Source organism: Apaloderma vittatum, unplaced genomic scaffold, assembly GCF_000703405.1.
Source record: "Apaloderma vittatum isolate BGI_N311 unplaced genomic scaffold, ASM70340v1 scaffold10038, whole genome shotgun sequence".
Lineage (NCBI taxonomy): Eukaryota > Metazoa > Chordata > Aves > Trogoniformes > Trogonidae > Apaloderma > Apaloderma vittatum.
Window position 1 is genome coordinate 90428 of NW_009731255.1, and position 16035 is coordinate 106462.

The window sequence follows — 16035 nt, forward strand, 5'->3', positions numbered from 1 at the left end:
TACTAGACACTAGAGAATATCCCTCCTTCCCCAGAGAAGATACTTTTAAAAAATGCTCCAAGAAAAGCTTCGGGTAGAGCCTGTATTCTTCTCCAGAGTTCATCTCAACCCTAGATTAGTAGAAAACCAGGATTTGTTTACTCTGATGCTCATAAAACTAGTTGTTTCATTTCCCTTGTCGCTGCTTTGAGAGCACAGTGGAAGCTGGACAAGGCTGAAGATACGAATGAGAAAAATGTTGTATTGGAATTACAGAAGAGCTTTAGTTCCGTGCATCGTACATTGTGCATTATATTTTGGCCCACAACTTTGGCTTTTGATAAGCCCTGTGCAGGACTGAACACTGTGTCAGTGCTATGAAAAGGGAGTTAGAAAGAGAGGACAGTTGGAGACTCAGGATTCAAGTTGGTCTTGTAGGAGTTTGGAAGACACCTACAGAGAGAAGAGGCTTTTCCATGGTCTAGCCAGCCTTGAGCCTACCTGGCAGAGCAGTGGCACTCGTTTTTCATGCTGTGCAGGTATGAAAAGACAGTGAGTGAGGGGGCGAGCGGGAATCTTTCTTTAGTGGAGAACAGAGGGAATCTAATCTTTGCTTTTTTTTTTACTGCTGTGTAACATCTGAACTGTCTTTTTCACCAAATACAGCTTCTTGTGTGAGTTAGCTCTTCCCTCCTTGGTCAACATTGTTATAGATATCTCCCAGTTGCTGGACCTGAATCTCTAGGGTAGAGGGTTTTCTGTGGAGACCTGTGTCCCTGGGAGATACCTGCCCCAGTGGGCTCCACATAGCCTGGCACATTGATCTCCCTCAAAGTAATTTATGAAGCATCTCTCTTAATTCAGCCTATGACCTGATGTAGAGACATTCTGTATGTTTCCTTTCTGATACTTGACTTTTGAGAGTGATTCCCTGTATCAGCAAGTAATTCCTGTATTGTTTTGAATTACTTGTATTCGTGTATAAGTACAGCCAGCAGTTTTATGCAAATTAAAGAAAAAAATCTATAGTGCCTTCCATATCTCTAGCAACAAACCACTGCCGAGAAATTAATAAGACTTCACTTTCTTATAAGCCAGTTCCTGTTTGCATTTGGTCCTGTAGCAGTGAAATCATAATTCTGTTTTGATGTGTTTGATAATAGTATAATTTTTCACATGTCAGCAGATTTATGATGGCATAAACCCAGGATTATGACTTCAATGCAGAAGAACATGAAGGAGGAGCTGACATATAAGGGAGAATAGAGCTGTTCACAAATATATTTTTATTGCATAACAAAAAATGCAAAGGTTTGCAATCTTTTATCCTCTGTAATATGTCCTTTCTATCCATCTATTCTAGTGTGAATGTTCTCTCTTAAGGAAGACTTTTAACGAAAAAGATAGCAGACAAAGGTTCTGAGCTCTTAAAAGACAGATATTATTTTAATACATAGTGTCAAGAGCATTCGACCTTTCCTGATTTGCGGTCACAGATCCACTGTGCTATAATGGATATGGCACTATAGATATTCTCATTTCAGGTCAAGCAACCTTGTCCACTTTATTTATGATTATTATTAACAGAAATGCTAGCTGTCAGACATGATCAACATGAATCAGCCCAAGGCCCCTGTAAGAGGAGCTATAAAGAGTCTTTAAGAGAATCACCAGCAGCCCTGTCAGATCTCACAATTACTTTTAAAGTTCTGACACATTGGAGAGACATAATTTTTTTCTTGAGATTAAGATCTTGTCTTTCAGTGCTCTTAAGTGTATTATTTGTGTGTGTAGGTGCTTCTGCCCTGAATGTCATACATGAAGCATCAGACCTACATTGACAGCTTTTGAAAGATAAAGCTAGTTCATACTCTTCACTGTTAGCCTTAGGTTAAATTTTGGCTTCTTCCTGGGTACCTTTACAGTTCACAGAGAGCCCAGTATTGTGTGTACAAACTTAAAAAGAAAAAAATAAATAGATTTACCTCTTGCATTCTGGTATCTATTGAAAAATAATGTTTACATCATGAAGCACATAAGCCTTTCCCCTGAAGCCAACCTATCCATTTAATAAACATTCCCATCTTCCTTGCATTTAACATTGGTCCTATAACATCATGTCAGCATATATTGCCCCAAAGTGACTGCTTATGGCAGAACTGGAGCTATTTAGCCATGATCTATGGCTGTACATTTCAAAGCACTGTACAGCTGCTCTTTAATCCACCCTGTAGCGTAAGTATCATTCCAGATCCCATTTTACAGATGGAGAAATGAAGACAGAGGACTTTACTAAGCTGCCCAATGCCTACAACTGAGAGCTAGACCCAGGGTTAAATTACAGGCACCCTTGACTCCTAACCTCAACTTCAACTGACTTGGCTGCACATCCTCCCCTGCCCTTGCTGAGCAGTGGAGAGGAGGATTTCCTTTGTTATTTTATTTTTGTGGTAGGTCCTTCTTCCCTTTCTGCCCGCAAGCGTCTGTGAAACCGTATTTTCTCTGGTATCTTCACTCACTCCATTAGCCTTCCACCTGTAAGGAACAATTGGCATTTCAACCATATTTCTGGCTCTGGCTTCTGCCTCTGTCTCTAATCTCCTCCTGGGTAGGCAGTGCTATCTTGAGTGGGGCATTGAAGTGTTAGGACATAGTTTGTCCAGTCATCAGTAACACTGATTATATATTATTTGTTAGTTCCTCAGAAATTTTAAGTGCAATGGCCCAATGCTGCTCCATGGAAAGGCAACAATAAAGGTGCTTTTATAATACATACTACTGTACGTGGTCAGAAATGCATTCTGGCTGAACTCTGTTTTACCAAGGCCTTGTGTGTAGCACAGGAACACAACAGGTAGGAGAGGAAGGCAGGCAGCGTGGCACTTTAGGGCGTGCAAAATCTGTGTTGTATTCTCTGGTGTGGTGCTGGTTTGCTGTATCACCTTGGGCAACTCGTGTTATTTCTGTGTTCTTTGGTTACCAGCTCGTAAAACTAGATAATGGTGTTGTGAAAAAAGTAGAAGTAGGGTACTTAGTTCAGAAGTGTTACCTACTTGCTTTTTGCTGTTTTGCTTTGGTTCTTAGCACCTTTTCTCTAGTTTAGTTTGGATGTATGTGGGCATTGCTTTAATTCTCAATGCAATACATGACAGGGAGATTTCAGAGATGCAGATTTGGTGCTAGGTTCAGGTCCTGTCTGCTGTGAGCTAACAGCAAAGCAAGAGCACAGGATCTAATGGTGTTTACCCAGCAAAGCCAGGTGCTGTTTGCACTCTCATGTAATGTGCGTGAATGCCTTGGTCTTGCCTTTTACTACCTTCTCCTACAGATATTATTTACCAGTTCCCGTCCCTTACAAAATTTCAGAGCTGCCTGTAAGGAGACATTCACTGGGGACAGCAGAACAGCTGGGGCTCTGAGCCAGTTCATCATAAATTATTGTTTTCATGGAGACCACAGAGATCTTCCTGAGGCTGTTTTCTGTACCCTTCGGGAGTACAGTTGTGTACTTAATAGAGTCCCCCTCCCCTTGTGACATCGACTTAGACCTAAGGACTGCAGTCTATTGCTGCTTGCAGCATTCTGCCAAGATGGGATGGACCTCTGCCGAGCAGTGTCTCCTTTGATTTCTCTAGTTGAGCTTTTTTTTGGAGCTGAGTCTGATCCTGGAGCTTTACTGGTGCTGGGGCCAATGCTGTCAGGGTGAAACATGCAGGGCAGTGCTCTGTGGCCTACCCAGGCAGATTTGGGGGAGCAGCAAGTATGCTGCAGCTCTAAGGCACCAACAGGGGCTATTGCCTGTTGGCTGGTGTGCACAGACCCACTCATGGGAGCAAAGACACAGGATTGGGGCATGAGAAGAAGATATGGGAAAAAAGGAGACAGTCAAAGAGGTGAGGTTTAGGGGAGAAAGTCTTCACCTGTAAAGTGCTTTCATGTTGGGTCAATCTGGGCCAGTTCAGCCTTCCTGAACGCTGAGTATCAGTGAGCATCAGAAAACAAAGCCTCTAGGGAATGCTGCTGAAAGTAAGATCAAACAGAAACAAGACTGAGGAAAAATTAAGGTTTCCAAATGCTGACTTCCTGAAGTTTAAACCTGTGCCCTGAGTTGGAGTTGTGTATCTCATTGCCTGCAGGACCCTGCGCTTGTCAGTCCAGGGCAAGATTAGTGTGCAGAGACGTGTGTGTTTATGCACACCCTTTAATCTTCTCACTATCTTGCTGCAGCATTTTATGGCTTTTGCAGTAAAGTTTCATGACTCCTTGTGGCTCTTTCTCAGTACTAAGTTTCACGACCAAAGCAGAGCAAATTACTATGTGTTTTTAAACACTTTAATAAAAGACAAACTGTTAAAACATGACAATAATTATCTACAATTACAGTCCATTTTTTCTCTCTTCCTGGTGTGCTCTTTGTTTCATTGGTGGGGTGATTTTAAAAATGGAGATTTAGAGGTTCCTGGAAAGCCCTGAAAACCGTGTTCAAACATACTCACTCTCTGGTAGCACTTATCCCTGCCTACAAAAGCAGGAGAAAAAGCCAGAGGCTGTAAATTATGAAAGTCCGTCTCCAAGCAATATTGCAAATCATCACATTTTGAAACATAGCCAAAATGATAATGATGAAACAAAACACCAACAAAAAGAGTCTGAGCTTTTGTTGTTGAATCCAAGTGAAAAGGAATTTGGTTTATGTTTAGACTGCCTAAGGCACAATGTGGGGAACTGAAAATTGCCCTTTGTATCAGAAAGCCTTAGGGCATCTCTAGCGTTTCTACTTTAACTTGCTTACAAGTGATGGTAGCTAATTGATACCCTGCATTATACCTTTACCATGACAAAGGTTGTTTAGAATTATACAGGAAAAAACTGTCTGCATGCAAGTGATGACTTTATGCATGTGATTGCTGGCTGGACAGCCCTGAGGGGAGCAGAGGGAGGGGAAGTGCAGGCTTCTGCTCCATTTTTTTTGTTCATTAAAACAACAGCATTGATTTTCCCAGGTCAAAGCCAGGCCATTTCATGCAGCAAATCTGTGTTGAAAGGGATCAGAGTAATCATTTTTTACACGCTTGACTACTGCATGCCAGCACTGCGCTTTCAGCCACATGAACATAGGAATGATTTAATAGAGGAAATGGCAGCAGGCTATTGTGCATGGTGAAGGCTCCATGCAACATGCATGACTGACTCGCACACCATTAGGCCGAGTGTAAATAAAACCTGCTCCTGACACTGCCACAGAATTAGCTCACTGGAATGCCTCCACCACTGTCCTATTGGGAGCTAATGTTCTGACTGCAGAGCCCTTTCCTCTCCCTTTGCTGCTCAAGTGACTGACGCAGCTATTGAGGGCAATACTGCAATAACAATAACCAGCTCCTTAAATAGTGCTTCAGTGCTGACAAATACCTGTTACACCAAAATCCAGCGAGATAAATATTTAGAAGAGACTCTAGTTGTTTTTTGCTAGGGATTGTGGATGCTCAAAACTCACCCCATCCCCCTGTGATGTGCATCTTCCCTGGAGCACCTCCCAGATTACTTGTCAGCCTGCCACGCTGCAGGAGGGCTGCCTCCTGATCTGGTTTCAGCAGTACTCGTTCACCAGCTCTAAAGTGCACTGAAAAGCTCCTACTAAAAATGACACAGCAATTCAGGAAGCAAAGTTAAGAAATTAACTGGGTGCACAGGAAAGAATTAGGTGTAGATGGTACTGCAGCATGTTCCTTATACCAGTACAGAAGCAACATATCCAGCGTAGGTATGGATGAAACATTATAAACAAGGGTTGCTTTATGCTTTATTCCTATGTACAATAGTGATTTCTAGTCTTAAGTTTACTTGTGCTTCTTATTGATTCACAACAGCTGGATTGCATACAAGTCAACACAAAATACGGCCTGAGTTATTTTACAGTGAGGTGGGCATACAAGATTTTCTTCTGAATGATGAATCCTGTCAGTGTTTCCCATTCCAGGTGTTCAGGTGCAACATGGTCCTTCTTATGTAATCTGAATTGCCAGGATGAGCAAATGCTGTCTACATTTCCACTTCAATTAATGCCTGAATTCTTTGGTATTTGTAGTCTTGACCTTAAGATGGACACCTTCAATACTTCTGGTGAAGTCTACACCCCATTAGAGGGGCCATCCACCTGAAAGCATTGGCAGTGTCTTCAGTAATCAGGAAGGGAACTATAAAAACTCAATGAAAATTTGAGGAGTGAACAGCTATGTGGTCTGTACTGGGGAAAGTGGACTATAAAATAGACTGAAAGAACAGAGGTCAGAGGAATGGGGAGGAGTTGGCTCAGTCATGGACAATTGCCTATGAGGGCAGATCCCATTAGGAAATGGGAATGAGAGGAGAAGTCAGCCGCGCATTTTCAACTCAAACAAAGCAGGACCCTTGCTGTCAGTCAGTGAGGAGCAGCAGGGGAAACAGGGAAGAAAATCTTTACTAGTAAACAAACAGTTTGCTATTACATTTAAGGTTGATGCTGTTACTACTGGAAGCACAGTGTTTCTTGGAAATAAAGCCACAGAAGGAGTCGTGGGAGCTTAAGGGTACAGCTTTACTTAGCCAGGATTTTTTTTTTGTAGTTGCCTTTTGTTTGGATGGAATATCTAGTGAGAAAAAAAAAAATGCTGAACAATAGGTTCTGTACTGCAAGTACTACTGTACTACAAGAACAGCTTTGGCTCCACATCCTGCCTCTGAGCACACACTATAAACTTCCAGAATTATGATATATCAAGTTACAGTTTCATTTTCTGTTTGACTGCAAGTTGTTTTGTGTCCCATAGCATTAAGTGCAGTGGGGAACAGCTTTGGCTCCACATCTGCCTCTGAGCACACACTATAAACTTCCAGAATTATGATATATCAAGTTACAGTTTCATTTTCTGTTTGAAACACCCTAAAATTTCTAGGACAGCAGTTGTTTTGCATCCCATGCAGATGTATCCTGCTATCTTTTCATGAAGATTTTGCGGTTATACTTTTTTGCGTTTACCTTTTTCACAGAAAAGATGCTCAGTTTGGAATGTGTACTTGGAAAGGAATCCTAGGGGAAGGCTCCAAAATATACAATACTTAAGCAAAACCAGACCTCTCAGAGCTTTTTCCCTGGTCACAACATATGTTTATGAGCACACAGCTTTATGCAGTTTGGCAATTTTCCTGAGGTCAGTGAGTGTTCTTATCCTTAAAGTTACCCTTATATACCTAGCTGGCTCGATCTATGTTTTTAATACCTTAAAGCTTCTCTGGGCTTATCGTTACTGATCTATGTTGTAGCTTCAGTGCCACTCTTCAGACAGATCTGCTTTCACACTGCACACCTTCATTGCTGTGTTACTCCCTTTATCTTAATTTTAACCTAGTCGAACCTTAACCTATAGCTCAAGGTAAAGAAACAGATCTGTTGCGAAAGCAAATCTTGTATTCTGTGCATTTTCAGGGCTATGTCATAGTCTGATTATTCATACTCAAGCTAGGCTTAAGAGGGGTTATTCTGAGTGTAGAAAAAATCAAACTAAATGAAAAACATATCTTCCAAGACATTTAGCAAATGACATCTTGCTTTACATGCTGCAAGATCATAAAAGAAAGTGTTGTTATTCTGTCCTGGGTCCAGCTTATAGGATTTCTTTCAGATCGATTTTTGGCACAAATGTCTTTTTTGGATGGGGGAATGAATCCCATTTACGTGGCGGGGCTGTCAGCCCTTTTGCGGAGGTGCTGGGCAGGCTGCACACTCCCCCAGTGCCAGACAGAGGGGCAGAGGCAGGAGGGACCTGAGAGAGCTGCTCCTGTGGAGCTCCCTGGCGGGCGACGTGTGTGGGGGAAGTAGAGGAGTGGTGCACTGTAATTCCTGCTAAGCATTTTATGTATTATACAGTCAAAATTTATGAGATCCTAACCCCATCAATTGCTCCTGATAAATTTGAGACTTCAAATGGGTATTTTGTATGTAAATGGAAAGCTGTATTCATTCTAACAATTAAATTGTTGTGTCTGCGTGTGGATATGGATGAGCAAGTTGTCAGCTGCTTTGTGACACTCACCCTGAAGTTCTGCTTTAGGTGTATCTCCTTACCAATCTCAATTAAGGTGAAATCAGAAAAAACAGAGGCTAAATGGAGAGGTCAGGGGCAGGAGCCTCCTGTCAAAAGGCACCGTTATTTCCTGCACTTGGGCTAATAAGCAGCCTATTAATCAGTGCATGTTTATAATAAACTAGATCTGGTTTTGCCTCACTGCAAAGAAGTAGGAGATTTTTCATTTCATTTCATTTCTCCCCAAAGCGCTCTAAACCTCAGATAAATCATTCTGAGTCAGCATTCAAGGCTCAGATAAAAAGGCATCCCTCTTTCTTCTCTGCCTTGCATGCAGAGGTACCCACTGCAGGGGCAGGAGACCTGTGCAGGTGGCCCCTGCATCCCAAAAGAGCCCCTGGACAGATGGCGCTGAGTCTGCCTGCCCCAGGCAGGTTTCCCCTGCCACATTGCTCTGGCGCACCAAGAGCCAGCAGCCTGGCTTTGTTGAGATAACCCATGGGCTATCTGGGCACGAGCTCTGGCCAGGAAAACACAATGAGCTCGTGTTAGCGTGTCTCCTGCTGCTACTGTAGCCTCTGCTGCCTCTTCTCTGAGGGATAAGCACTACTAGCCGGAGCCTCAGGTCGGAGCCCTCCTTCTAGACCACAGGCTTCTGTTTCTTGTTGAGCTAAATGGATGTGAATGGGAACTAAATGCAAAAAACATTTACCATCATCTGAGTAATTCATACCCTGGTGATGTCTGCTTTGCTTTGCTCCAAGTAAGGCCCGGATTCTCTTCTCATGGCAAGGTGAATCAGAGCAATCCCCCTGTATTCCTACAGTGTCTCAGGCCTGAGCTTTGGCTCTGGTCATAGTGGCATTTTTTCCAGCAGGGACAGTTTAAAAGTGCTCCATTACACAAGAGGATGATGCTAACTGCCCAAGGAAGGAAGGGAGAGAAAATCAAATATTACAGAAAAAATCACCACCTTAGTCAAAGTTCAACCATGCATGGAGGAGCTGGGTAGAAGGAATCTCCAGTCTGCTCAGACACTTCCTTGTAATGCTAGAGGTAGTCTGAATGTGTGGTACAAAAGGATATGTGGCCATCAGTGCAGGGCACAAAGTAAAAAGAATTAGCAGCACTTGGCTGCATTAAAGAGGAGGTCAGATCTGACACTTGCAAGTGTTGCTAGCTCTGAAAGTCGATGAGCAGAAAAGATGGGAAGGAGATTGCTTTTACACTCAGGCAAAATTTGAAAGATTGCTCTTGTGAGACTCCATGGCCAAAAGCCTAGAAAGCATTTTTAAAAGTATTTACTGCCTAAATCCTTTTGGTCTGGAGTGACACTAGGGATGTGCTCAGTGCACTTTACATCTAAGCAAGTGGAGAGCTGTTTTCCCAGGCAGGGTTGAACCCATTTGCAGGGTCTCTTCTTACACAAACCAAAATTTAATAGTTCCTCACCTTATCTCACCTCCTTTCAAGGAAGCAGCTGCTTTCGCCATTCAATTGCCTGTCTCTAGCATCGCTGACAAGAGTCATCTTTAGCCTTGCAATTTGCTGGAGTCTTCCCAAACTGTGTCTTTTGTACATTCGTCAGTTTTCAGCTGTGGTAATGGGTCAGGACTTGTTTTTCCTTTTATCAATATAAGATTCTTCTCTTGATCAGGCAGTTTAATGTAGAGATTAACTAAAATTCATTCAAGATAAGTGAATGCTGACATTGACTTTCAGTGACTGGTACCACAGATCTAAAATGACTCCTACTTGCTGGTATTTGTAAGGCTTTATTTGTTCGCCTATGGGCTTTTTTTGCTGGGCTGCAGCTTGAGTAGCAAATACAACCATGTCACAGGACAGGCACTCCAGATCTCAGGCTGTTTGCTGTGAAGCAGTCTTGTAGAGCCCTTGTCTGTCTGCCTTGGCTGTGCTCTTCCTTTTGTGCATAGTTACCTCAAATGCTTTCACATAAAAGCACTGTAGACTAGGCTTTTCAGACAGATAGCAAGATAGACTGTTCTCATACATCTTAGAGCTAGCATTTACAGATTAATTGCTGGTTCCTAACTGCTGGTTTCTAGCACAGGCTGCTGCACTCAGAAATCAGTGGGATAAGATGCAATAGTTTGCAAAGTCAGCAGAGAAACAGACTCCCATGAAGGAAACTAAGCAATGCTTTGTTACTTGCAAATCCAAAAACCTGGCAATCAACAGATAATTTTAGTTTTGGGGGTTTTTGTTTGGCTTTCACAGAAGCACCAAGCTGGCACATGTTCACGCTATTTACATTCAAGTTTCAATAAATGTAGTGCTGGAGATTCCTCTAAAAGATTTTGTCTTGTTTTTAAAATAAAATCTACACGATCATTCTACATTCCTTCCCTGCTGGCATCAATTTTGTTCTTGCAGCCAAGAGAGTCAGTTAATAGTTTCATTCAAATTTACTGGCTCTGGCTCTCGCTTTTGGTTTCTCCCATCCTTTCCATTCATCTCCCAAGGGAGACCCTCCAGGAGTTGTCAGCTACAGAACTTTTTTTGTAAAACCACAGCCATTGCTGTGAGTATATTAAACTCAGTAAGGAAATATAGCACATTGATTTTAATTTTTTATGTGTTTATTCTTTCTCCCAGCAAATCATACACTCAACTTCTTTGCCACTGCTATCAGGCCAGTGACATACTTTTTCTCCCTTGCTTTACCTTAGGCTCTGACTTGTCAACTCACATGGTAGATTGTTTCCATACAGCACAGGTTTCATCAGTCGTAGTACATTTTCAGCTATTGCTGTGCTGTTACTATAAAACGGGGTGGGTGCGCATGAGCATGAAGCAGATGCAGTGACTAACCCTTCTGCCAGCCCATTGTTCCTGATGCTTTGTTGCCCATCACCAGTGCTGCAGTAAGTGCATAAGTGGGAAACATTTTAAAAGAATATTTTACTGAACAGAGACAAAGCTAATGCAGCTCTGGTGGCAGCCCCCAAGCTGGGTGTACTTACAGCAGGACTTTTGTCTTTTCTAGTGTTTTTACTGCTCCATCCAGCCTACACTGGTGTTATGCAAAGAACTAGGTAGCGATATACTAACACTCAACTCCAAGACAGTAGAAGAACATGAGTATCAAAGTGGTTTTTTGTGCTGTGACTAAAAAAAATCCAAACCACACCTCCTTTGGAGACAGTCTGTGCAGAGGCTGGCTAATGCTTGTCCTTAGACTGTAAGAAGCAGCACCAGTAAAGAGACAAGAAAGCAAAAGCTAGACCAGTTCCAAACTGCTGGTCCGGTCTTTTGTTGGCAAACCTGTACACACCAGGACCTGAGCAAAGGAAAGCAAGCACAAGATCTGGAAACTTTAGGGTGCATATTCACTCTGAAGATCAAATCCTGGTGTCAGGCACCAAAGAACATATGAGGATCTGACTCAGTGAGTGGGTACTGCACATTACAGCTACAGCTAACCCCAACTTCCATGGTGACCCTGGGGTTTTACTCGTCTTTCTTCAGTGCATAAGAAGGCTGAATATACATATTATGTAGACATTTCTGCAAATGGAGCAGAAAGGAGAGGCAATAATTGTGCTAACATGAAATGTTACTTTCTGCATTTACAGGTTCACAGAGACGGAGGCTTATTCCAGCTTTATCCCTTGATACTGCTTCCCCAGCAAGGAAGCCTGCCAACAGCCCTGGGGTCCGCTGGGTGGATGGGCCTCTGCGAAGTGGGCAGAGAGGGCTGGGGGAACCCTTTGAGATCAAAGTCTATGAGATAGATGACGTGGAGAGGCTCCAGCGGCGACGAGGTGGGGACAGCAAGGTGAGCACAAACTGTGTAATCTGTCTCTGTCCTCCTGGAAGATGTAAGAGAGAGTTTGGCTTATGCAGTCAGAAATGTGTTTTATCTTATATGGTTAATTCAACAGGCAACAAAACCTATTATCTCATTTAAGAGCAGCTGTGACTCAAGTTATGCCTTCTTCCGTAGCAGTTAAATGGACACTGATATCTTGCATTTTTTGCCTCTTGCTTAATGTTTTGGTGGGTTTTGTGCTCCAGCATCTTGTCCCATCTATCTCTCAAGGCAGTAATGCTGCCTCAAGTGCTTCAGTTGTATTGTTTTCAGGATAGCTAATGTCTTTTCTATAATGAAGTTGTTCTTGCCAGCTTAAGGCCTTCAAATTTACAAAAAGATCAGGGAATTGTAAAGGTTAGCTTTTGAGAAGTATGACCGGGAAGGGTATCTGAAATTGGTGGCATAAATTTTAGAGTAACTTTGGATAACTTTGGGTAGACTATTATTAGTTTAGGGCAATTTTTTTTCCTAGCCCCTGTCACTTGGTTAGACTGTTTGAAATGTTGTTCTTTGGTATGATTTTGTATGGAGAAAAACATCTCTTGCCGGAGTGGGGTTTCCACTGCACCTTCACTCACACAACAGATTTGTCTACAGAGCAGAAGGTAGAATGGTGTTGAGGCCTTCATGCAGGCTTGGAGGAGGATAGTTCTGCTATTGGAAGTGCTCCTAAGCAAGTATCACCCTCACTGTGGGCTCACTTACTGCACATCCTGATGGCTGCCACCCCTCAGAAGTCATGGGAGGCCAGGCTGGGTGTCTCCAGACAGCACTGCTCCCTGTGCTGCTACTGTACCGCATATCTTCACAGAAAATGTGTCTTCTTTATTAATGACTGTGAATTGCTAGAACTTTGCATAACATATTCCCTTCATTTAAGGATGTTTTAAATTTGATATTGCTGGCAGTTCTCTTATTTTTTAACATGGCTACTGCATTATTATGCACGAAGCACAGAGATGTTATTTAGGATTTTAATGCAGTAAGCCATGGGGTTTTCCAAGAGCTTAGATTTTCTTAGCTAAACTTCTGGTGACAAAAACCAGAAATGTTTTGCTTAAGTTAATCTGATTTCAGGATGCTGCCTGTTATTAATTATTATGGCTTATTATTAACTACCATTGCAAAGTCTCCAAAGCTCCCTGATGGAAACCATCAAAACCAAACAAAAGCAATAAAAATAAAGCGGATGATGGATGATTTCATGCAGTGATTCATATGCTTCCAGAGTAAATGGCTCATTGTTGGTGTTATTGACTGGAAGATCATTTGACTGAACGGATCTGGGTGATTTTCCTTCTCTTCACCTATTCCTTCCCTGCTCCTTTTTCCTGGTTGGCAGGAGGTGATATGTTTCAATGCCAAGCTGAAAATCCTGGAGCATCGCCAGCAGAGAATTGCTGAAGTCAAGGCCAAGTACGAGTGGTTAATGAGAGAACTGGAGGTGACCAAACAGTACCTAATGCTGGATCCTAATAAATGGCTCAGTGAATGTAAGGATGTTGTTTTGTTGCCTGGACTTACAGGCGTCCTTTGGTTTATTTAATGGGGGTGGGGCAAAGGGGAGTAGAAATATTTCCCAAGAATGAGATGTGAGCTACTGTGTTTGTAAACTAAAATGGGCCAATATATGGCCTAAGGGCAAGTATTAGATTGACTGTATTTCTAGAACTAGTCCCTGTAAGTCTTATTAAATATTGTCAGTAGAACTGAACAATCCTTTCTGCCTGAGAGCTGAATGTTGAAATGGTGCAGCATTGTAATGGTGAATATTGCCATTGGTAGATTAACGTTCTTGCGTTTCAGTCTACAGCTCCTGAAAATGAGATTTTAATTTTTTTTATTTTTGGCCTCAGATCACTCAGATGTATGAGCAATATTATAAATCTGTTCTTCTACCACAAAATAACACTGTGGAGAAAACTTATCCCTTGACACCATGGGCTTACATGAAAAATTAATATGGCCCATTTTTTATAACTACAGATGTGTAAAGTTCAGAGAGCTTAAAGGGCATTCACATTCAAATTAAGAAGGACCTCAATATCTCAAAGGAAAAAAGATAAAGAGTATGGCAGTAATTGTAAACCAATTGTTAGTATTAGCAAGCAGATGAGTTCATATCAAAGTGTTCTAGGGAAATAACAACCTATTTTCAACTTATTTAGGATAACTGCAGGTGGTAAAAGCATGTTGGCTGGTATGTTCTCTTACAGTGTCCTAACTTTACCTTTGACGGCTGCCGTAAGTTAACACTGCATCTTTACATCCTGCAAAAGAGCCACAGTATAAGTTTCAGGAATACTCTTATGGAAGAGAGGTAAAAAGGACAGTTTTGAAGGGAGCAGAGAATTTTCCATATATTGCCATGCGCTTACTGTGTGATGCCTTTGCTTCAGATTCCAGTGTGATAAATGCAGAAAGCTTCAAGGATACCTTAGGAACCAGATAAAATGGGAAGTGCTGGCTCAGGCAATGTAAATCACACTCGGCTTCCACGGAAGCTGTTGCCAGGTGGTCTTGGGCAGCGTACAGGCACCTATGCTGGAGCGATTGATGTGTGTGCCTTCCCTTGCTGCTTTGAATGGTCTAGTGAAAATCACATGGAATAGAGATAGGTGTGAAGAACAAGGAATTTGAAGGTTGGGTTCTGCATTCAGCAAAGGATTTGTCCTTCAAATACAGAGCACCTATTTCAGTCTCTTTCTGGTCAACAGAATGTGTGAGAGAGTCAGCAAATGCTTAGCACTCGACATTTGCTTAAGGGTGTTGGAGTAGGGCAAAGGCATCTGCAGTTCTGGTGAGGATGGTGGAGCATATTGTTCCAGGAAGCATTCAATGCAAAGTATTTTTCACTATTAGCAGGTTGCTGTGCCTTTTTAGTAGGCATTAAACATAAAAGACAACTTTTAATGACAGTGGCAAGCCAGAGATAATATCCTATACAGAACTCATGAGTTTGAACAGTTGAATTAGCTTTGTTTCTCCCACCAACCAGCACTGGTTTTGTCTCCTTTTTCTATCTGTGTATTTTCTTTCCCACAGTTGATCTGGAGCAGGTATTTGAGCTGGATTCTCTGGAATACCTGGAGGCTCTAGAATGTGTGACTGAGCGTTTGGAAAACCGTGTCAACTTCTGCAAGGCCCATCTCATGATGATCACCTGTTTTGACATCACCTCTAGACGCCGATAAAGTATGAACCTCAAGAGAATTTCAATTTGCATCTCTGCCATCCTCCTTTTCCCTTCTGAATAGCATCCCAAAGACAACAGAATGAGGATGAAGGTTGGAGTCAAGTCTCAATTGTGTGTATGAGAGATTTGCTATACTATACCGAAGAGTAGTATTAAAAAAAAAAAAAAAGGACGAGCATGAAAAATGGAGATATAAGGTTGTTGATTCTCTTAGCCTAAAAGAGCACTTTGAGGAACCTTTAAGGACATGTCTGTAAATAAGAACTGCTGGCAGAAGACACTTCTTTCCCTGCGTTAGCTGAGGGAGGAGGAAAGGTGGTTGTAGGACTTCCATTGAGAGGTTCATTAAAAGAAAACCTATCCAGAAAAACTGTTTAAGTGCCTTGCAAATCTTTATTATCCAAACATTTATGTTCATACTTTATTGTGTACAGATGGTGCTAGTCAAGAAAAAGAAAAAAAAAACAAACACACTTTTGAAATGTATTTACAGCTTGTTTTTCTCTTGGTGTTTTCTCCTATTTCAGACTTGCTGTTTCTAAGTAACTTGTGTTTGTAGAGATATTTCCTAATCAGTACAACATATGAATAAATGTTAACTGTCTTTTCTTGTTACCAGAGTAAGGCCACTCAAAGAGAAATTTGTCTTTCCCACATGAAACAAAAAATATTTCTATCAGTGAGTAAGGTTTTCTTATATGTTCTTCTGGACACAGTAATTTCCCCAGCCTACAATGTATGAGAGGGGACATGACATTACTGTGAGGTAAATATCTTATCTGTTCCATCCAACACCCATAACTTGTTTTCTTTTTCATGTATTTTTAGCTTTGTACTGGTTAGAGTTATGGATGAGGAGGCACTTTTATCCTAACCTTTCTGGTGCTAATAACTTGCTGGAAAATTACTCTTTAAGCTGAGGGGTCCCATCCTTATCAGTCCACAAATTAGTGATTCAT

General features: G+C 41.8%; 1 protein-coding gene across 1 annotated transcript in view; it reads left to right on the top strand.

The window, feature by feature from the left end:
• The window catches only part of KIF26B (kinesin family member 26B), a gene marked incomplete at its 5' end in the record, with an annotated part of 63056 nt that extends 47537 nt beyond the window's left edge, over positions 1 to 15519 (top strand). Inside the window, 3 exons of the mRNA XM_009875124.1 lie at positions 11642 to 11844; positions 13223 to 13373; positions 14926 to 15519. Coding sequence (XP_009873426.1) covers positions 11642 to 11844; positions 13223 to 13373; positions 14926 to 15074 — 503 coding nt within the window. The remainder of the gene's footprint in view (positions 1 to 11641; positions 11845 to 13222; positions 13374 to 14925) is intronic.
• Between the last annotated feature and the right edge of the window lie 516 nt (positions 15520 to 16035).